This window comes from Excalfactoria chinensis, chromosome 5, assembly GCF_039878825.1.
Source record: "Excalfactoria chinensis isolate bCotChi1 chromosome 5, bCotChi1.hap2, whole genome shotgun sequence".
Classification (NCBI taxonomy): domain Eukaryota; kingdom Metazoa; phylum Chordata; class Aves; order Galliformes; family Phasianidae; genus Excalfactoria; species Excalfactoria chinensis.
In genome coordinates this window covers 2,656,034-2,679,307 of record NC_092829.1, presented here as the reverse complement: position 1 = coordinate 2,679,307, position 23,274 = coordinate 2,656,034, and the positions used below count along the sequence as shown (strand labels likewise).

At 44.6% G+C, this 23,274-nt stretch overlaps 2 protein-coding genes across 7 annotated transcripts in view; both read right to left on the bottom strand.

Annotated features, from left to right (window-relative positions):
• Positions 1–23,274, bottom strand: part of MDGA2 (MAM domain containing glycosylphosphatidylinositol anchor 2) — a 276,490-nt gene that overhangs the window by 96,597 nt on the left and 156,619 nt on the right. For all 3 annotated transcript variants that reach the window (XR_011903636.1, XR_011903637.1, XM_072336911.1), the window contains exons 6-7: positions 21,800–22,069; positions 4,371–4,700 (exon numbers count right to left, since the gene is read on the bottom strand). Coding sequence is in view for 1 of the 3 variants with exons in the window: in XM_072336911.1 (XP_072193012.1) it covers positions 4,371–4,700; positions 21,800–22,069 (600 nt within the window). In the remaining 2 variants the exon portion in view is untranslated. The remainder of the gene's footprint in view (positions 1–4,370; positions 4,701–21,799; positions 22,070–23,274) is intronic.
• Positions 1–23,274, bottom strand: part of CDKN3 (cyclin dependent kinase inhibitor 3) — a 482,527-nt gene that overhangs the window by 403,055 nt on the left and 56,198 nt on the right. The window lies entirely within an intron of this gene.

Sequence of the window (23,274 nt, the reverse complement as noted above, 5' to 3'; positions counted from 1 at the left end):
CCGAAGTACAGCTCCTTCTAGCACCTCGCTTGCCAGTAATAAATTGGATGTTTAAAGGACAGGTTCCCTCCACCCATCATGCTACTGATGCCACTTGGAGTAAGTGGATTTCACTGATCACACAACGAGCTCGGATGGGGAAATTCAGCCGTCCTGGAATCCTAGAGGTGATCATGGACTGGCCTGAGGGTAAAAAGTTTGTGACATCACCTGCAGAGGAGGTGTCACGTGCTAAAGAGGCCCCACCATACAACGAGCTACCAGAAAATGAAAAGAAATTTGCCCTATTCACAGACGGATCGTGTCGTATTGTAGGGAAACATCGCAGATGGAAAGCTGCTGTATGGAGTCCCACACGACAAGTTGCAGAGGCCACTGAAGGTAAAGGAGAGTCAAGCCAATTTGCAGAGGTAAAGGCTGTTCAGCTAGCCTTAGATGTGGCTGAACGGGAGAGGTGGCCAATGCTTCATCTTTATACTGACTCATGGATGGTGGCAAATGCCTTATGGGGGTGGTTGCAGCAGTGGGAACAAGACAACTGGCAACGAAAGGGTAAACCTGTTTGGGCTGCTGAACTGTGGAAAGACATTGCTACCCGAATAAGGAATATTGTTGTAAAAGTACGTCATGTAGATGCTCACGTGCCTAAAAGTAAGGCTACTGAAGAACATCAACATAACCACCAGGTTGATCGAGCTGCCAAAATTGAGGTGGCTCAGATAGACTTGGACTGGCAGAACAAAGGTGAATTATTCCTAGCTCGGTGGGCCCATGAGACTTCGGGTCATCAAGGAAGAGATGCAACATATAAGTGGGCCAGAGACCGAGGGGTGGACTTAACTATGGATGCTATTGCTCAGGTCATTCATGACTGTGAAACATGCGCCATAATTAAACAAGCCAAAAGGATGAAACCTTTTTGGGGGGAAGGGCGATGGCAAAAATATAAATATGGGGAGGCATGGCAGGTTGATTATATCACCTTGCCACGATCCCGAAATGGTAAGCGGTATGTACTCACCATGGTCGAGGCGACCACTGGGTGGCTTGAAACATACGCAGTACCCCATGCTACTGCCCGAAACACCATATTAGGATTGGAAAGGCAAGTCTTGTGGCGGCATGGCACTCCGGAAAGAATTGAATCAGATAATGGAACTCATTTCAAAAATTCCCTTGTAAATACTTGGGCCAAAAATCACGGCATCGAGTGGATTTACCATATTCCCTATCATGCACCAGCGTCTGGTAAAATTGAACGATTCAATGGATTGTTAAAAACTATGTTGAAAGCAATGGGCGGTGGAACATATAAAAATTGGGAAAACCATTTAGCAGAAGCCACCTGGTTGGTCAACACTCGAGGATCTGGTAATCATGGTGGTCCCAACCAATCCAGCTCCCTACGTACCGTAGAGGGAGATAAGGTTCCTGTAGTACACGTAAAGAGCGTGTTGGGAAAAGCGGTTTGGGTTCTTCCAGCATCTGGAAAGGGCAAACCTCTCCGTGGTACTGTTTTTGCCCAGGGACCTGGATGCACTTGGTGGGTGATGCACAAAAATGGGGATGTTCAATGTGTACCACAAGGGAATTTGATGCTGGGGGAGTGCAGCCAATAATTTCTTGTATATATAAGTAGAACCTTAAAGATATATGACGAATGTCCGATTATGGTGCAGGACTTAAGATAGATGGATTAATGTTAAGAAAACATTTTCCGTATTCGTAAACTAGGCATCTTGTAAGTAAGTATTTTCCATCTGGGCTCTATATCGTGCACTGGCCATGCATGTGTAGAGCACACGTGGAAAGAAGTATAGTTAAAAGGGAATTTGTGGTGGTTGGGAAAGGATGAGTGCACCTTGATGTGGGGGACGCCCCACTAGCGCTGCTTTTCCCTTCCACCGCTGTCATATTCCTTTTCCGGCAGTTTTGCCATTTTCTCGAGTTAATAAACAATAGCGTGTTAAGTTAGAAAGTTTCATTTTCAGCCTAAGGATTTGCATGAAATAGATATAAATTGTTAAGAAAATAAGGTTGCTGATTGCTCACAACTATATATACGTGTGTATGTGTGTAATAAGCATAATGTAATGATGTAGAATAAGGGGTGGAATGTCATGGTTTTGCAACTTTGTAATTTTGCTATCAGTATTCCACATCATAACATCATGTTAAGCATAGATAATTTTGACGAATCTGCTGCTCACAGAAAGAAGACTACATGTCCCAGGGAGCACCACGGTCAGTCATATGACCAGGACTATATAATCTCACTTCAGTGCTGGACTCGCTCTCTTGGATCCTGCCAGCCAGGGGGAGAGCCGTGTGGGAGCGTTCCAGCCGTTTCGCCTAGAGTTACAGTAGGCCTCTCGGTTTCGGGACTCACTCTCTCTTATTTTACTTTGATTCGTTAGCCTTAATTCCAATTATATTGTATTATATTGTGCTATTCTGTATTTCGATATAGTATTTAGTAAAATAGTGTGCCTCCTTAGATCGCTGCCGCTGTATTTATTTTCTCTTTCCCTGTTTTCTTTTCCTTCTGGGCCAGCGGCCTGCGGGCCGACTGCCCCCCTGTCTTGGGTGCAGGTAGATTTTAGGCTAACCCACGACACCTTTTTAGAAGAAAGGCTCAAGTTTGCACGTTTCCAGTCTCCACCAGACACTGTTAGGTCACTGCGAACTTTCAGAGATGATAAGTGGCCCTGAAGGGTTACTGGTCAGCTCCCTTAGAAACCTCTTATCCAGACCCATGAACTTACCTGAGTTCATTTTGTTTATTTGTTCCCTACGTCTATTACAGGTCAAAATGTCTCCAAATTCATCTCTCATCTCAGCCATCTCACTGATAAAGCCACGTGTGCAACACACATAACCTACAAAACAGCTTGTGAGGAACCAAGGAAATGAGGTCTCCTGAGCTGTCTGTTCTGAACCAAACCAGGACAGTTTGCTAACCCGTAAGTGAATTGGTCCCAAGGAAGCCCTGCATGCTCCAGTTCCAGCTCCTGGCTGAAATGCAACACCAGCAAGCAAAACCATTCTCCTGTTGGCACCACTGTCTTACTAAGGGTGGATGGCAGGTTCCAAGATTACAATCTAAGCGATAATTTATTATGACAGTTTTAAAGAGAGATTGTTCAGACATGATATGTACTTGTGAAACAAAAACTGTACTAGAAGAGCTGAATAATAGAAATATGGACATATTTGATGCAACAGAGTGCAATTAATCTCTTCGAAAAAGTAGAAAGCAATTTCTTGAATGTGTTTGGTAAAAAGGGGTCAGAAGATTTCTGTTAAACATTTGCTTTCCACGCTACAAAAATGGCTTTCAATTTGTTCTTTGTTGTCTCCCATCTAAACAGCGTGCACCGCGTGCCTTACCCCAGTGAATGACACACACATTCTAAGGGAAGCACTGCAGTGCTTCACATAAAAGACAAGACGGAGAGCAGTTGTAATTCTGACACCCTTTGTCTCCGTGTTTTAACATCAAACAGTGTTCTGAAAACAGAAGCGTTTGTTGGCTTGTTTCTGCTTGCTGTTTTATTTCTGTAGAAGTCAACGGCCAACCCTTATTTTTGGCTTTGATTGATTTTTCAGGAGGAAGAAGTCCCTCATTCAGAATGCTCTCTGGTTTATGATATTAACATGGCCTACCTGTTATTAAACTCAACTACAGCCTGAGAAATGTGTTGGTTATAAGCAAGCTATTAGCAAAGAGATAAAGAAAAGCTGAGAATTAATGTTGTGTTACATGGTCCTACTCCACAGCCACAACAAGGCATCTATGATCAGTCTAAGTAATAGCCAAGGTTTTAGCTCATCCAAAAGAGAGACATTCCAGTCACTGATCTGGAAACATGCATAATAGGTATCTTAAACTTTTTCCCTGTTGGGAATCGCATGATTCACCAAGTGGTGTGTAATCTTTAAGAAATAAGAGAGCTCCTTCCGCTGCTCTTGGCACTCGCAGTTCGATCAGAGCAGCTGGATGGGTTCAGTCTGGTTAACATAACACCTGCCTACTTCTCCGTGTTATTTCCTACCAGCTATTTTTTTCACGACTCTGGATAGCCTGGAAGCCCAAAATAAAGGCCAAAATCCTTTTTCAGAAGCAATAGCTTTCCTGACAATAAAAGTAGGTGTGTCCAAATAAATCAGACCTGAATGTGCTTTTGGATGAGAGCATCACGTGCCACTTAATTTTTTAATCAAAGCAACTTAGCCCCTGGTTTATGTCCTGCTTGGATATCCCCATGTTGAGAAGCACTCTGCGTATTCACTCGTATCCCAAGGGGTCAAGGAAAGCTCCAACCTGGCTACACAGATGCAAAACCTGAGACCATAGAAAGCCCCCTTACCTGTACTGCTGGAGATGTTGACATCAATGCTGATATCCGATATACCACCTCCTTTCAGAGATGCGACACACGTGTACGTCCCAAAGTCTGTGAATTTCAAGTCAATGATGTCCAGGTTGGTGGTGCCAGGCGACACGTCGGGGTCAGTCTGTGTGATGACCATCCTTTCAGAGCTTCGCAAGGGCCTCCCATTTTTAAACCAGCTGAACGTGAGCTCCTCCGAAGGGACAGCTTCCACCTGGCAGGAGATTTTCACCTCTCGCCCAATCTGGATGTTGTCGTCTTTGTGGTATGGGTCAGGGGTGATCCAAAAACGTCCTTTTTTTAAGGCTGAAATATGAAAACAAAACAAAACCCAACCGTTTAGTCTAACAAAGCACCGATTTTGACTCTTCAGACTTAATGAAAACGTTGGTTCATGCTTCAATTTCTCTCTCATACTACGGTTGGGAAGTCGCTGCAACTTCCCACGCAGACACTTGGCACATCTTTGCAGGATGAGATCTCATTCAAATACCATCAGAGAGCACACACTGATAAAACATTTCTTACTTCCAAAATGAAAAATAGGGATTCATAGTGTCTAAATTATGCTATGCTGCTGACAACCGAAAAGTAACCAAAATAATTCACTATTTTTTGTTATCCCTTTCTGGATATCCCTTCCTCCCTCCTGTGCTATCAAAGCACTGAGAGAAAACAGAGATATCAATCTGACATCACTAATAGAACCAGTGGTGTCACCTCTGATCTATCTGGAAACAAACATGGTCATGCAAAATAGTTTTGTACCATCTGGTTCAATGGGAAGAGATGAGACATGCCCAGGGCTACAGCCTGCCCTGGTTTATGGTTGTGCTCTTCCCTGTGGCACTGTGGCAGCCTGGAGGGTTCTCCTGTCCCTGTACAGCCCAGAGGCAGGCTGCCTGCTGACACCTCCTGAAGGCAGCAGGGCCGAAAGGACATCATTATTAGGCCCCAGCTAACAGTCAGCAGTAATAGGCAAAAAGTTGCTCTTCTGAGATATAACCCTGTGAGAGAGCCCATCATGAGTACCATGGTTGCATTCCCACAGCAAGGATCTCAGGGATCTCTATTTACATCCAAGATGATTCAGGCTAGCAGCAGACATTTAATTAATTCTCCAGCCCCCAGTAAGGCAGACATAAGGCAGTCTGAGTGTTTCAGATGGGAAATGTAGACCAGATAAGTTTCTGGTGGCCATCCCATAGGCAATCTTGGCACTCAGGAGGGCTTCCTGCCAGCCTGGGGAGCACCATTCCTCACCATCTTCCTGGAAAGACAAGCATCTGTAACTCCCATTTTCTCATCAGTCTACTATACGAGAGCAAAATAACATTGCAAGTCACTTATTTGAATTTTCTTGTCACTCTTTTAATGAGCACGAAGCAATCCAGAACTGCAACCATTTACGGCAGCAAATTGGTTGCTATAAAACAGTCTTGGTTCAATCGTTATTTTTGGACAAGTGCTTCAGAATCAGCCATTAAGTTCTTCAAATACAAATATATTTTCATGTACTGAATACAAAATGCTACTTATATAATCTCAAGATCCCTATCCCCCTATATATGTCCGCCTAAGTATATACGCATGCATATGCATTTATATATACTATCTCCATCTAGAAAGCCTTGCAAGGAGAACACCAGTTAAAAAATACCAGTTAGAAGCAAATAGTGAGGATGAAGACAAGCACTGGAAGACAGCCATTTCTATCTGACATTTCTCTTCGTTGTGCTGACCTCTTGGTTGACTGAAACGTTTTCCAGGTTGCCCTGGGTTGCCTCCTGCTCTCTCTGCCAGAAGAGCATCCAGGTAAGAAGCATCTGAGTGAGAACAGGATGTATACAGCCCGTGAAGTGTGAGGCTGTTACAAATGGTAAAGGCTGTGAGCTGGAAATCCCTGTGTCCGCATCCCATACTCTGGGTGATGCACAGTTTGCACTTGCTGCATACAGAAAGCATAATTGCATCCAATACAAAGACTTAAACGAGGCACCAAGGATGGGCAGAGAGCCCAATGGGTTGGATTGTTACATCTCTGCAAGAGGTGAAAATGCCCATTCAGACTCAGTGTTGTTAGCTCAATTGCTCCTTACACAAAACAACTCTTTGGAGCTTACAAACGCTCTGCTGAATTTGCACTTCCATGGCTCTGAGGATAATTAATTAATTTAATTAATTAGTTGTTTGTTGGTGTTTTTTGTTTTTGTTTTTTTCTTCTTTATTATCCAATTCAGGAAAGAAGCATAAAATCTGTCGACCTGTGGGTATCCCCTTGCACACAGCATGAGAAACCCTTCCTGCTGAGGATGCCAGTCCTCTTAACCAGCAAATGAAGACTTGGTGTTCGCTGTGCTGCTCAGCTATGGCATGCAGGGTGTCTGCCCAAGTGCAAGATGGAACTACGCATTAAAAAATCCAAGTGGTTGCCGTGTTTTTAAGAATTGGTGGGGTTTGAGAACGGCCCTCATTCTATCGTTCCCTTTTAAAAGATGCAGCCAGTTCCATAGGAAGCAGAATTAACACAGGCTTTGATTGCAGAGGATGAACCATACATACATTGTAGGACAGTTAGGAACTATCAGAGTAAATGACTTTGAAACGCAAAGTGAACTTTTTTGTTTGAAAACAGAAGAACAAAGAATGCTTGCATCTACAAAAAAAAATCAGCAAATATATTATGCACATAATTTGCAGACGGGGGAAAAGAAACAACAAACTCATAATAGGCATGATGAGCAGCACATTTCAACCAGAAATATTTGCTAATAACTTCAATCAACTGCTTTTATTTCTGATTTTTTTTTTCTTGTTAGCTTTGAGTGCTCATGCACTAATTACAGCAGTTTCTCCTTGCTATAAAGGAATAACAAGGTCTAATAGAAAAGTCATATTAACGCTTGCCCATCCTTCATTAACGCAAACTCTAAATACCAAAGAGTGCACAGCTAACCTGAATATTTTTCTGTTCTTCTAAATACAAGGAGTTCAGAGGGTGGTGACGCACTGGAACAGGTTGCCCAAGGAGGCTGTGGATGCCCCATCCCTGCAGGCATTCAAGGCCAGGCTGGATGTGCCACTGGGCAGCCTGGGCTGCTGGTTGGTGACCCTGAACATAGCAGGGGGTTGGAACTATATGAGCATTGTGGGCACTACATCCATCTACATAGCCATGAACTACATAGCCATGAACTCTTCACATCAACCATCCAACAGCTGTTTATCTGTAGCTGAAAGCAGCCTGTTTCTTTAACCTCACTGTTCAAGGCTACACAACCTGCACAGCCATCAGCATTGCCTTTGGTCATCATAATCAGCAGAGAATTTGATTGCACAATGCAGTGTCTTTAAAGAGTTAAGCGGCATCGTTAACAACCTACATCCATAAATCACTGCCCTCCATCATCACCAGAATGAACACAGTGACAGAATAAACACAGCTAACATGTGTTCCTTGGAGCTTCTAATGTGGCATCAAAGTATGTAAAAATCAACATCTGTATCTGGAAGACATCCCTAGGAAACCAACAGCAGGTGCCTACAGCCTCTGACAGCTGTACTCAAATGGAGCTGGAGGGCAGGAGGAGCACGGGGCATGCATGTTTCTCCAACCCTCTCCATCTCCAGAGCTCTTTTTTAGGAAGGGAAAATTGAACTCAGATACCCTAATCCAGACTGATGAGACTCCAAATCACTTCACACGCTGGAAGCTTCCCAACTTAAAGGGTTAGAAAACCTGAATGGAGGAACCACACTCAGTCACACTTAGGGAGAAGAGGGCTGAGTGAGTCAAAGTGTAGGACACTCTTGGCTGGCTGAGACAGGAGGGGCTGGGATGCTCCTGCCCAGGCACTCAAATGAAAAGTTGCAGCAATCAAGGGTCCCATCAAGTTAGACCCAGAGTAAACAGGGTCGCCTTTGGAAACAGTAGGTGGGGTCAGCAGACCTCTCCAGAGTCACCACCTCCAGCAGTGTGCAGGGTCACCAACCAGCAGCCCAGGCTGCCCAGAGCCACATCCAGCCTGGCCTTGAATGCCTGCAGGGATGGGGCATCCACAGCCTCCTTGGGCAACCTGTTCCAGTGCGTCACCACCCTCTGGGTGAAAAAAAAAGATGTGCACATAAGTCTGTAACTGTACTTTGAGACTGCGAACATGCCCAGGAAATTGCCAGTCTTGCTCAAAGAGGCCCCAAAGAACTCTGATGTGATCAAATAAAAAAAGATGAAACAATTTCCATCCTCAAACTCTTCACAAAACTCTTCAATGTCTGCTCTCCCTCATTAATTACATTTCAAAGTAATAAAACGCATTTCGGTATCTAGACGAAGGCCGATTTGCATTCATCAGGTTGAGTCGTACCCTCCCACCCTCACTCGGATCAACCCAAGATGCTCCTTTAATCCATCAAAACGTTCGTATCTCAGAAACGCACATTTCATGATATATGAACAGCATCAAACACCGTAATTGAATTCATTAGCTGCTGCACTATTTGCAGGCTTTGACATAATAGTTATTGGCCACTGACTGCTTCCTAAGCTGGCATGGGACGTTGGGGAGCGCTCAGCTTTGTGTTTGCTGATGTCTGTGGCTGTGTGCAGCCTGCGGCAGGAGCAACACTGAGCAGCAGAACTGTGAAAATTACTGATTTTAACCTTGACTGAGCAGTTGGGTTCCACATGAGCTTCAATCTCGATGCGCCAACCAGAAGCGGCTTTGACTAATTTTCATTGTTCCCCTTCGTGTTTTCTTTAGGCTGGCAAGCAATTTTGTTTTGAGTTCTTCCCAGTGAACAAGAAGGGTATGTGGTGTGATAAGGTACTGAGCAGACGTGAGGACCTGCGTGTGTCCTGAAGCACTATGGGGACATTTTGGTGGCTTACTGAGCTCAATACTCAGAATATCACTTGTTTCAAAGCACCCAGAACCTGCATTTTATCTCCAGATCCAGCTCACTTCCAAGATGCTCTGCAATTACAGAATCACAGAATCACAGAATTTTTCAGGTTGGAAAAGACCTAGAAGATCATCTAGTCCAACCATTACCAATACTTCCCAGCTAAATCATATTCCTCAACGCAACATCCAAACGTTTCTTGAACACTCCCATGGTCGGTGACTCTACCACCTCCCTGGGCAGTGCATTCCAATGCCTGACTACCCTTTCTGAGAAGAAATACTTCCTAATGTCCAGCCTGAACCTCCCCTGTCGCAGCTTGAAACCATTCCCTCTAGTTCTATCACTGTCTACACGAGAGAAGAGGCCAACCCCCAGCTCACCACAACCTCCCTTCAGGAAGTTATAGAGAGCTATAAGGTCTCCCCTGAGCCTCCTCTTCTCCAGGCTGAACAATCCCAGTTCCCTCAGCTGCTCCTCATAAGGCCTGTGCTCCAGACCCCTCACCAGCTTCGTAGCCCTCCTCTGAACACGTTCCAGGGCCTCAATGTCTTTCTTGCAGTGAGGGGCCCAAAACTGAACACAGTACTCAAGGTGTGGCCGCACCAATGCCAAGTACAGGGGGACAATTACCTCCCTGTTCCTGCTAGTAACACTGTTTTTGATGCAAGCCAGGATGCCGTTGGCCTTCTTGGCCACCCGGTTCCACATTTCACCTGCATCCCTGGGTCAGGCAATGCTGTCCTCCTTTCCTAATGCCCACATGTTACTGACCCTTCTACGTTTCCCTCTCATGTGCACAGAAAAAACGTTAGTGCTACCTGGAAAGATCCTTGACTTTATTTTTAAGGCTAGCGATCTGATCCAAAGTCCACCATTGGGAATGGTGCTCACTTCCAAGACTCCTGTGTATACTGGGTTAAGTCATTCACCTTGACTTCTGCTTCCCAGCAAAGGTTAAGAAAACACAAAGAGCACCATGGGAACAGCTTGTTTGGAAAGTGAGCTGCCAACCCAGCTTCATTCTCCCCAAACTCTGGTCTCTTAATCCAGACACTGGCTGTTTGCTTTAAAAGGCTGAGCTGTATCTCTCCGAGTTACTGCTGCGATCTTTGTACCAAAGGATGATTACCGGGATGATTCATTGGTCCTTGAAAAAAAGACGTGAGGCAGACAGCGGGTAAAGGAAGCCAACCCTTATCGTCAGCTCTTGCTTCAATCACACTGGGCTCCTCGTCTCCTTAGAGCCCTATAGATGGGAAAAGCAATCCTGCTTTCACACTGCAATTCAAAAGATTCACAACCTTATGACAAAGATTTTAGATAGTCCCTAAAAGACTTTTGAAGCGCGCTGGTAAACTTAAACCTTTCACCAAATCTGTCAAGGCATCCTGAGAAGCCAACTTCTCTCATTGCATGCTGCTGCTTATAGCTTCAGTCCCTGCTGGTTCCCAGGTTTTGTAGAGGAAAATAAAAAGTCAACTCCCTTCCTCTTAAATCAAAACTCAGTTTGATTTTGATTGCAGCTGTGGCAGCGTCAGACGCAGCTCACCTGCACCAACACTGTGGCAATGGCTTCCCCATATTGCATCTCAGATGCAGATACAGCAGCTGGTTAAACACAACGGTTCAGCTTTCAAAACTAATGCATTTCATATATATGGTGTAAGCACCTGTATCCGGATTAATGGATTTAACAGTAAACACACAATCTTCATTAATTAGCAAGCAACCCACTGCCAGGAAATAAGGAAAAAGAACTCAGCTTGCTGATGTTAAAGACATGCACCCACGTACTGCAGTAAATTAACTGATATTAATCTAAATCTGTTCAGTTCAAATCTGGACCAGGTCTACCCTTGGAAACCACGGCACAGTCTCTAAGTCCTTTTCTAAGGGGGACACCCAGCATAAATGGACCTTACTAAATAGAAAGTCATTCCCACAGAGGAATGGAAATCCCTCTCTGACGTTTCTTCCTTCATTAACAAGTCTACCTCCATCAAATCAACAGAAGTAAAAGACAGATGCTTCCATAACCTCTGAAGAAGCACAAAGTCCTGCTATTCTGGGCAGTTCAACAACTGTCCAACAGCTGCTTCTCATTGGTGAATATCATCACACTCTAAGCTGCTGAACTTCCTTCTGTCACATTAAAATGTATTTTAAAATTATTTTGGGCACAAGGAACATCAAAACCACAAATTTGTTGCGTTGGCTTTTTATTTTTGTTCTAACAACAACATTTTGGAAAGTAAACTCAAGTCTGCCTCAAAGCATAGAAAGGAAAGCATTTGGAATTGTGGTCTTGCAGCCTAATGCTAAGATAGCAGAATATGCGAGGGAAAAAAAAAAAAAGCACATTCCATATAACCAAGTTTGCAGATATCAGCTCTTCATAATGAAAGTTTATCTGGTTTGCTGCATCGGTACAGTCTGCACATCAGTTCTGGATGTGGAGGAGCCTACTCTGAAGTGTCTCATGAATAATCACTTCCACTTCTTTCTGATGAATGACCATCATCCATCATACTCAGCACTGTGCTGGGATGGAGCTCCGTACAACAAATTTCAATAACAAACAGGAGATGACGTTTGTAAACTGAATCATCTTGAAGACCACGCTGTCCTGCTTTGATCATCACAGCCTCACCTACACCTGGAGCACAGCACTGTAGCCCCAAGTGAAAACAAACCTATGACTTTACCTGAGCACGTGCTTCAGGCCATGCAGCAAGGATGGCTTTGAGCAAGCAGCTGGGCCAGGGGCTGGAAAATTTGGTTTGCTGAAATGGATCTCATGTTATTGGTGTATCTGCTTTTGGGGCAGAGTATGAGTTTTAGGCAACTGGAACCTTTACTTGCACACTTTGGTTACTGAAAATGTAAGCTTGTTGGACAAAACGTTGGTGTCCAGCTGCTGCTTTAGAAGTCAATTTTCCAAAAAGCAAAGAGAATAAGATTAATGGATTTGGGGCAATAATAGAAGCCGACAAATATGTAAGTCCAAATTTTGAGTTACGTAAAGAAGAATTACATAATGTGGTTAGAAAACCACTATTTTGAAAACAAAAAATGGGAGTTGTTAGCTTCTTTGGTCAGTGTAAAAAAGAAAAGAGCCCGGGGTCACAGGATGGCTGCGGCTGGGGGCACAGCTGGGTCCATCTGAACACCCACAGATGGGGCCCAGCCCCACATCCAGGCAGTTTTTGGGGTTCTCCAAGCAAGGACACCCCATAACCTAAGATTTTAAAAGCTTGAGCGGTAACAAATGGGGAAGGTGGCAGTGATGAACAATTCATGGTTCTATATACATGGTTAAATACTCAGATATGTGCTGGTAACCAAACACAGTGGGTTAAGAAAGGAAAAGCTGCAGTTCACAGGCCCAAATGCAGTTCCTTGTTGTGCACTGAGCACTTCATGAACTGGGCTTGTTTAGCTTGGAGAAGAGGAGGCTCTGGGGAGATCTCACTGTGGCCTTCCTGTACATGAAGGAAGCGTATAGACAGAATTGGGAACAACATTTTGTGAGGGTGGACAGTGACAGGACAAGGGGGAATGGTTTGAAACTGAGACAGGGGAGGTTTAGGTTGGATCTTAGGAGGAAGTTTTTCCCCCAGAGGGTGGTGACGCACTGGAACAGGTTGCCCAAGGAGGCTGTGGATGCCCCATCCCTGCAGGCATTCAAGGCCAGGCTGGATGTGGCTCTGGGCAGCCTGGGCTGCTGGTTGGTGACCCTGCACACAGCAGGGGGTTGAAACCAGATGAGCATTGTGGGCCGTTGCAACCCAGTTCTTTTATGATTTGATGAGCTCAAGGAGCAGCTTTGGGTGCAGTACCAGAGCTCTTCCCTCTGGATACACCACGGTTTCTGCAATTCCTGTTTCCTCTTTCCACAACACACAGTTACCTTAATCACAGTCTTTTCTGTTAGTTGTTTGTTTGTTTTAAAATCAAAGCATGATTGCCAGGCAACAGCCACCTCTTCCCCCCACCCTTTGCTTCTTGTCTCTGAACTGTCTCTCACACCATCTTTCAGGAGAACTGAAGAACCCCGCTCTCTCCAGGGGTTTTAATAAGCCATGGCAGGTGTTGCCTGGCCTTGCAAAAGCTGCAAGACCCCTCCTCACTTAAACAACCTTTAGGAAGAACCATCACCCTCCCCGGTCATTCTTGAACCAAACACTAACAACTACCCCTCCTAATCCAGACAAAGTAGAAATCTACGAACATGTGCTTTATCTTTTGCCATTTCACAGGACCTTGATATTTCAAGATTCAGCACCTTGCATCCAGCCACGGGCTTCACCTTTTTCTATTACAGATGTACTGAATTGGGTAGAAAGAAAGTGGATGGGCCAGATCCCTCAGCATCTACTCTGGAGCAACAGCCTGCAGCATTTTTAGCAACAACATGCTCAAAGCCTTGCCAGCTTGCCTCCACAGCAGTTGTATCTGTTTTGTACTCCATTATTCATATTCATTCTTGGCTGATGGAGGACCATCAGGTCTGCCAAGGTCAGCATCACGCTGCTGGCTTATTTTTCCTCTAGCAGGGAAAGCTGTCTTGCTCACATGGTTCATCTGCACAGCTCTGCTACTGCCCGGTTCATTGACCTCTATTCTCAAAATTCACATTTCTTATATAGGGTGTTTTGAAAGACCTGCAAGATCGTCTGAACAAAATTATGCTGCCTGAGTGTTCCCTGTACTCACCTTCCAATACTATGGAAAACCGAAGAGGATTCTACTAAGAAGGAAAAAAAACAACCCACATGCTCTGATCATTTTACCAACAGAGGCTCATTTTGCCTCTGTCAACATGGTCTGGGCTTAGAGAGTTTTTAAAACGTTAACTTTCTGTAGTTATCAGAACAATTAAGTTGTCAAGCATCTTCTCCTAGAGCATCTCCAAACTTTTTAATATCAAGTAATTATTTGGCACTTACAAAACCAGATGCATTCACATTTCCAATTTAAATGCAAATACTGTGGAGAGATTTCAGGTTTTGTCTCTATTTTTATAAATGCTTTTAGTTTTTAAAAGAAAAGGACTGATTATTTTGGAGATTGCCATGTAGCACATGTCTGTTTTTACCTGTGGTCTTGGTAATTAGCTCTATTTCTTCTACTGCCTTTCCTTCCTGAAGGCAGAGAAGATGCACACCTCTCTGTAAGGAAGGAGATTTCCATTTACCAGCTGGGATCACAGAATCACCAAGGTTGGAAATGATTTCCAGGACCATCCAGTCCAACCATCCACCTACCGCCAATATTTCCCACTAAATCACGTCCCTCAGTACCACATCTAAATGGTTCTTGCACATCCCCAGGGACGGTGGTCCTACCACTCTGCAGGCAGCCCTTTCTAGAGCCTAACTGCTCGTTCAGAGAAAGAACTTCTCCTGACACCTAAGCTGAACATCCCCTGTTACATCTCGAGGCCATTAAGGCCTGATGTTCATCAGTGTGTGATCCTTTCAATGAGGAAGCCGAGATCAAAGTACATGAAACACAGCATGGATTCTCTTTCAACTGCTTTTAGAAGGAAATATTCAAGAAAAGCGAGTCTCATCACAGGAGCAAAGCCATACAGGCCCACAGGTGAGGAGGCAGCTCTGGAGGTCTCCTGCCCAGCTCCCGCTCAAAGCACGGCCAGAGATGAGCTCACAGCTTGGAGACTTCCAAGCACCGCTAACAAACTGGCACTCAGCCTACTTTGAAACCCCAAGCAGAAACAAGGGAGATAAAGCCAAACCACTCCCATGATGAGAAAGCCATCAGCACTGCAGCTAGTTGAGCAGCAGCCCCATCCACAAGCCCAACCACTGACTGCCCAGCTCACAGCACATGGGAATGTTGTAGGACTCCTCGCAAGCCAGACAAGAACCGGGATATGAATTAAACAGCTCAGACAGGCTGACACAATCCCCAGTGGGCTGCGCACTTGCCAAACAAATTATAAACCCTCTGAACATTACAGCTGGGTGTTTTCCAAGGCCGGTGCCTTTATAAAGTTTAGTTCTTGTGCCAAAGCTGTCAAAAAAAAAGGAAAAAAAAGAAGAAAAAAAAAGAGAAAAAAAAAAAGGAAAAAGCCTTGCTGAGCCTTCCTGAATGCCAAAAAGCAAAACATTGTGAATCTTCACTCTTCTCTTTGGCCCACACCACACATGGAGCTCAGCACACAGGACCTGCTTTTCCTGTGCAGCCTATAGCAAATAGTGCTTTCCAAGGTTTCCCCACCTGATTGCCCCCAGATCCTCTTGTTGGAGAGGGTCCAGAGGAGGACACAAAGATGCACATAGGGCTGGAGCACCTCTCCTATGAGGACAGGCTTGTATGTTCTTTTCCCTATTTCCTCTCTCCCATAAGGATAAGACAGAATCTTGAAAGACTTGAGTCCTTCTGACAAAACAAAATGCGAATGCTGCTAAGACCACACAGACCTTATTATGTATTAATGGATCTTGTGTATGCCCCAGAGCTGGAGGCATTCAGGGCCAGGCTGGATGTGGCTCTGGGCAGCCTGGTCTGGTGGCTGGTGACCCTGTACATAGCAGGGGGTTAAAACAAGATGATCATTGTGGTCCTTTTCAACCCAGGCCATTCTACGATCCTATGATAATACAATATTATACTACAGCACCACACTGTTGCCAAAAACGGCCATGCATCAGTAGTTCATATTGCTATTCATGCTAGAGCGAGGATAACTTTTTTCCTTGCTCTCTATTATAGAAAGAATGTTGATACTCCAAGTAGCCACACAGCAATGGTCAGATGGAGAGAGACCCAACGAGTATCACCTCAAGGCCATCATAGACGTGTGGAACCTGTCAGGCATATGGCAGAACCAACTTATTTAAAATCGAGGTTTTTGCACACAAAAGCTCTGGAAAGTCCTAATGAAATGGGAGAAGAATCAATAAACCATCTCCATTTTTATATGGAACCATTTTATGAACTCGTCCACAGCACAGCCCAGCCTGGGAGAGCACACATGCCTGAGAGTACTATGGTAGATAATAAAAATAAATGGACTTATTAAACTCTGAAGCTCGACTTTTTCACACATTCATTCTCAGAGCTGTAAACTTTAAGATAGCACACCGGGAGCTTATGATTGTAGCAATGTTCTTTTTTTGTGCCACGAGATCAGCTTTTCTAGGCAGAATCTTGTCTCAATCCAAGCCCCAGTGAAATGCCTGCATTGCTGGATCCTGTCGGCAAGCTGGGAAGAAACCTACCCTACCCTATCAACACCAGCTAAGTATCAAGTGCATCAGATGGACACAGCACTTTTCTACTGGTCAGCACCCAACAGCCGCCATGGGCCCTGACTCCCCCATGTGCTCCCAGAAGCCAAATCTCACTTTCTTCACATAGCTGTGAGCCGCAGCTCTGTTCTCCCTCTGGGCACCAGCCCTACACACATTTCCATTACTAACAACGTTGGAGGGTCTCTCAGGAGTGACAGCAAAGATGCTGATGTACAAACAGAGAAGTCATTTTAGACATTACATCATGCAGTCACTCTAAGCCAACAAGGGAAGTTCCAGAGAAGCTATGGGACACATAGAGCTGCAGTAGTAGCAGAAGGGAAGCCTGGAGTGCAAGAATGCACATCAGAAATACCAGATTTCAATGTTGTTTTTCTTTCTTTTTCTTTTTTTTTTCCACTTTCCTTTTAGCAATCACTATTATATAGTTCATGTATAGTTTTTAAAGGCATAATTGGATAGGTACTTCCAGCAATCTCAGCCTTAAATTGCATTTCTCCAGAGTGCTTTTTGTTCAGCAAAAGCTTTTGTGCTAATGTAGAGCACAGGTCATCTGAAATTATTATTTTATATTTAAGCTGACAGGGAGTCCCACCCCTTTGAAAAATTAACTCTAGACGTTATGTTTCCACTTCAAAGAAAGGGAAAGTCACGGCTTCAGAGTCACCTGGCGCTAACATAATGCTGCAGTTGCACTGAAAGAGACAACGGAATCCGTTCAGAGAAGGCAATGGGAGAACTTGCTGAAGAGGCAAAGTAAGTGAGCTCATATATATTGACATCCTTCCAAATAATATCAGTGCTCTGTGTTTGAAGACCTGTAAAACACCGCTCTACCTGTTTCCCAGCGTGATACACATATGTTTTTCTAAGATGTGACCCAGCAGTTCTGTTCTCTTACTGGATGGCAGAGCCACCCTCCACCCCTCATTAGCAAATCCCTTCGTCTTTCAGTGACCTCCTGCTATCTATAGAGAAATGACGTTTTCATTTTGTTCTTCACAGCATCTTCAGAATATTTTTATTTCCATGTTCTCATAATTTGAGTACCAGTCTGTGTCATGATGAAGATGTCTTAATTTCCTAGAAGGCACAGGAATATAAGAGCTGGGATTGTTCAGTCTGGAGAAGAGGAGGCTCAGGGGAGTCCTTATTGCTCTCTATAACTACCTGAAGGGAGGTTGTTGTGAGCTGGGAGTCAGCCTCTTCTCTTGTGTAACTGGTGACAGGACCAGAGGAAATGGCTTCAAGCTGTGCCAGGGGAGGTTCAGGCTGGATGTTAGGAAATACTACTGCTCTGAAAGAGTGGTCAGGCAGTGGAATGGGCTGCCCAGGGAGGTGGTGCAGTCACCAACCCTGGAGGTGTTCAAGGAATGTTTGGAGGTTGCGTTGAGGGACATGGTCTAGTGAGAACTATTGGTGATGGGTGGATGGTTGGACTGCATGATCTTGTAGGTTTTTTCCAACCTTGGTGATTCTGTGACTACCTTGATTCCTTCCTCTTTTGACACCCAAATTGCCACCCAGTTGTCACCCAAAGACAGGATGGTATTGTGACGACAATGTTCCTATGCAGTATCTTGAAGTTTACAAGGTCAGTTTTACCTTTTCACTACTCTAATACCTGGTGGTACTTTCTCCAAAGATGGAAGAATCTTTAAGGAGTGAAATACATCCAAGAGCAAAGTCTAAGAGACTCTCAGACCAAAAGAGCTTCCCAGGACATAGGAGAAGCTGGATGTCCAACATCCCATGCCTGAGCAAGGCGAGGAACTGAGCGTGGGGCCATATCACAGGCAAGGCCTTTAACTGCTGAGCTCCTGACAACAATGTGAAGCCTATCTACAGCGACATGAATGTGTGGGACATCAAGAAGTATCTATGTCACCATGTGTGTTGGTCCAAGGGTGGTGAGACACAAATGTATGTTTTTTTGTTTATTTGGATTTAAAAAACATGTATAAGAAGGCAAGCCATAATTTACTTAGAATTGCAACCAACGAAGGAACATAGTGACAAATTCATGATGAGATGAAAGTGATCCAACACAAGTATTTAGGGTTGGAAAGTGCTCTGAAAGAAGTACATCAGACTTCCTCCTCCCTGGCCTGCAGATGAATGACTTCCCCTACACCAGAGCAATACCATTACAGGGGAAAAGTCAGAAGAACAGAGAATCACCCAAGCTGGAGGAGTGACAACTCTGAACTTCATGCTGGAAGGTCATCAGGAGCTCTGTTTGTCCAGAGCGGGTGGCATGTGATTTGCTAGCTGAGTTTTTTTCACTTTTATTTTAAAAGACAAGGAGAAAAACTTTAAGTCTTAATCAAATGAGAGGAATCAAGATTCCCTTAGAGCTTTTTCTGCTTTCAAATGGTTTTGTCTAGAAATACAATACGGGAAGTTACTCTGCTCATCAGCCTGAGAGCAGGAAGTGGAGATGCCGCTGATGAGAACACCCAACAACACTCAAACGCTGTCAGCCTTGCAATCATTTAAAGAACTCACTAATCTAACGAAAAATACTCAAAAAGAAAGTTTCATAATTAGAATTGGTGAGCAGCCAGCTCTGCTGAAATGAGATAGCATTCCCTCTATCTCTGTTTTAACCCAGACACCTTGACAGATGACAGTTTCTTTGGTGCAACGAAGCATTTTGCAATAATTTTGGGTAGAGTTTAACTGATAATGACGTTCTTCACAACGGCTGCATTTCACTGCATTTCCCACTAAATGGTGACTCTACCAGTTGAGTGGCATATAGCCTTGATACAGAAGGATCTGTGCCAGCTGAAAAAGCACTGCTCCCTAAGTCCTTTACTTATCTCCTGCTTAAAGCATACAGGGCAAAAGACAGAAAAAACAGCACCCAAAGATGGTTATGATTAAATGGGTTCTTTGTTGCAACGGCAGCTTTGGTCCATCCAGTTTGCTACACCCTGGACATTCAGGTACTTATTCTTTCTTTTTGAAAGATTTTCTCTGATTTTAGGTTGTTTCTGTTGTTGTTGCTTTTTAATTAAATGTGTGGCAGTCATGTGGCATCATTCACAGTGGAATCAAAGGAACATATGACGGGCATGTATGAATTTGGGCAGTCAGCTACAAAGACAGGAAGATGCCCAAAGCTTCCTGAAGATAAGGTACCATCAATGGGATGAAGCACACACACAAAAAAGAAATGTTCAGTTAAAAGCATGGTGAAATTTAGTGAATTTTAACAGGAACAAATTTAACCCAAGCCCTGATGGCCCTTTTTACATCTTTACATTTCAATCTATATAAGATCAGGGGATCACTGTCTATTCCTGGGCTTGGTAGTCCAACCTGAGAGAAGCTGCAAACTCCAATTACCAAATGCTTCTCCTGCAAGGCTTAGTTGCCATTTAAAGTTAATACTCCTTTCTCCTCAACTGCAGTGTGAAAATTCTGATAAACAACAACAACAACAACAAAAAGAGATGAAAGAGAGAGAAGCAATGAGCTGTGGGCACAGTGCTAAGGAACACACACAAAACAAAATCCAGACTCAGATACGAATTCCTCTCATATTTTGCAGCTTTTCTCAATGTACATATAAATATAAGACCAGAATAAAAGAGAGTTGTTTTTTTTTCTTTAAAGACAGTCCTTCCTTTAATCAGAAATAATAGCGAAGGGGTAAAATCATAGCAGCAGTGTACTGGGATGCTGCACTGCAGGATTGGATGGGGTGGTGTTCCTTGTGCTGCTTCCTTCCCAGAATTAACAGCCACGCAGCAGAGAAGAAGGAAAAAAAAACCTTCCTCAAATGTTTTAATGATATTTTGTTCAACATCTTGCAGCTCCTAGGCATCTCATAGGCATGGGCTTCTATAAATAAAAATGTGAGGGCATATCATTATTATGCTATGACTCATGAAATTTGTATCTGCAGGGAGCTTGGGACTTGGTTTTTCCTCTGGGCTCCCCGGTGCTGTCTGCTGGGTCAATTAAAATGCTCAGATTTCTTTTCACACAAAGCCTTTTCCTCTCCCTTTGCTTATTCTGAGCGAGTGCTTCACTCCCATCTTCCCTTCACAACCTCATCACCGTTGTAAATCACAGCAAATTAGTGTCGATGCTGTGTTCTTGAAACAACACTGCTTTTGCCTCTTGACAACAAACCCCCTAAGCCAAATGTCAGAAAATTCTAATGGAAATACCACATTACAAATAAATCTGTGGACTTCTCCTGATAAACTCCTGCAGACCTAGGCTGATGTGACGCTCTCTCCCCAACCCCTTGAACAGAAATAGCTTCCAATTCATCATCCTGCTGAAGAGTGTAATATGTTGGGCAACACGAAGAGAACAGGGGTTATGGCTCTCATAAAATACTCACACCACTGGCTCCTTATACAGCAGTTCCTCCTAAGTATGATTAATCACATGGCATTATTTAAAGTTCCCACAATGCGTTTCAGCAGCATTCATGGATTAGATTATAGAAAATTAGTTTCTACCTGTTTGCTTCAGGTAGATTAATCCACTCAGATGATGTCTACCAGCCAACTGAACTCTTCCTTCAAACAAACTGGCCACATCCCTGGGGTTATCCAGAAAGCAGTAAACAAGTGGGGAGAGTTTCTTTCCACCCGGCAGTAATTGCTCTGCAAGTACTCCTCTCTTCCTCTTATCTAAGACAGACATTTATCCTCCTATTTTGCATAATTAAAGCATAGATACTAATCTGAAGCTCCTACCCAGGGAGCAGTCATCTGATGGCAGCAGACTCACAGCGTGCACAACAGCCTTCATTTCAGTATCACACTCAGCTGATGAGGAGGAAGAAAAGGGTAAAGTAGGAAATGACACCTCCTGGAGTTCAGGGCCACTTGGAGGGATACTCTGCCATGGCTCCAGCTTGGAAGGCTCTGCCGAAAGGAGGTGCACAGAGGATGGCCAAGTCTTCCCAACACACACAATGCCAATGGTGGCCTTTGGCAAGTGTTCATCTTTATTTTGAGTGGGAGAGCTGCTGCATATCCTTGTGGTGCAAAGGGGAACTGCTACTATGGGCATTGGACCCACTACAAGAGCCACTGACTAGTATCTAAAGCCAACGCTGATTATGATTAGAAATGATCAGAAATGCGTTTGGAAAGGCAGGACACCCCTTTGTGCACATAGCTGTCCAGCCAGATTAGGGTTCATTTTATCCTCCAAAGTAAAAGTTGCTGGTTTCCCAGTTCAGCTTACCTCTTACGATGATGTTGGTGGATTTTTTTGCAGGATTTCCAACGTTGTTATTGGCGACGCAGCTGTAGGTGCCAGCATCCTCTGATGCAATGGCAGGTATGGTCAGTGTTCCGCCATTCAGGACCGTCTTCTCAGGCAGGCCGCCGGCAGACCTCACCCATGTCAGGCTGGGGGCTGGCTCCCCTCCTGTTGTCACACAGACCAGGGTGACTGCTTCTCCAGGATTCACCACTATCGGGTCATCCACCAGGAGCTTAATAGAAGGGGATGCTGCAAGACACAAGGGGAAGAGGAAGGTGTAGTGAAGCAAAGACTGCTGTCACGCAGTCCTGCCAAGCACACACAGACCCACTGAGCTCTTAGCAAACCCTGTGGGAAGGCTGGCTCCCCATATTCCTGCTCCCGTGCCTCTGCTCCTCACCCTGCCAAGCACCCTGCTTCATAGGCATCTCTTTTCCCTGACTGTCAAACTGCAGGTGGGGCTTTTTGTTAAGTACAACCCTGTGACTATGCTTGGGAAGGAATGTATGTTGTATGGGACACATGCCAGCACGCTGGCTGTTCAGCCTTGGAAGAAAAGCATTAAGAAGAATTTCCTTTGGCACAGAAAGCGTGCTGCTCTCTTCAAGTCAGACCCTCCCTGTTGAAAACCTGCCCTCTTAATCCTCCCGCCTCCCTGATGAACACCCCAGGACTTGCCTGAAAACAGAAAGGCATCTGTAGTTTGTGTCTGCTGAGTCAAGAGGAGCCACCTCTTCAGGACAGCATCTTAGAATCATTTAATGGCCTGGGCTGAAAAGGGTTGAAAACAACGCTCATCCAGTTTCAACCCCCTGCTAGGTGCAGGGTCGCCAACCAGCAGCCCAGGCTGCCCAGACACATCCATGCCTGCAGGGATGGGGCATCCACAGCCTCCTTGGGCAACCCATTCCAGTGCATCATCACCCTCTGAGTGAAAACCTTCCTCTTAAGATCGAACCTAAACCTCCCCTGTCTCAGTTTCAAACCATTCCCCCTTGTCCTATCACTGCCCACCCTCACAATGTCATGGCTTTGTAAATTTGCTATTGGTATTCCACATCATAACATCATGTGGAGCACAGAGAAGAACTACACGTCCCAGAGGACCTCACGGTCAGAGAGGGAAACACGTCACGGAAATGACACTGGCTCCTTCTCTCTGTCTCACTGCCTGGCAGCGAGTGTAGGTGTGCTTCCAAGCCGTGGCGCCTTCAATTTCAAAGTAGGCTTCTCAGTCTTTGGAAAACCTCTCTCTCTCTTTTATTTTACTTGACTTATTAGCCTCAATTTCAATTAGATTGTAATTAGTAAAATAAGTTTTCCTCCTTAGATCGTTGCCGCTTCTCTGTTTGTTGCCTTGAGCCCAGCTCCCACCTCCCTGTCCCTTTCCCTTTTTCTCTTCCCATTTGCTGGGAGCCAGGGGGCCCATAGGCCTACTGCCTCCCCCCGTCATG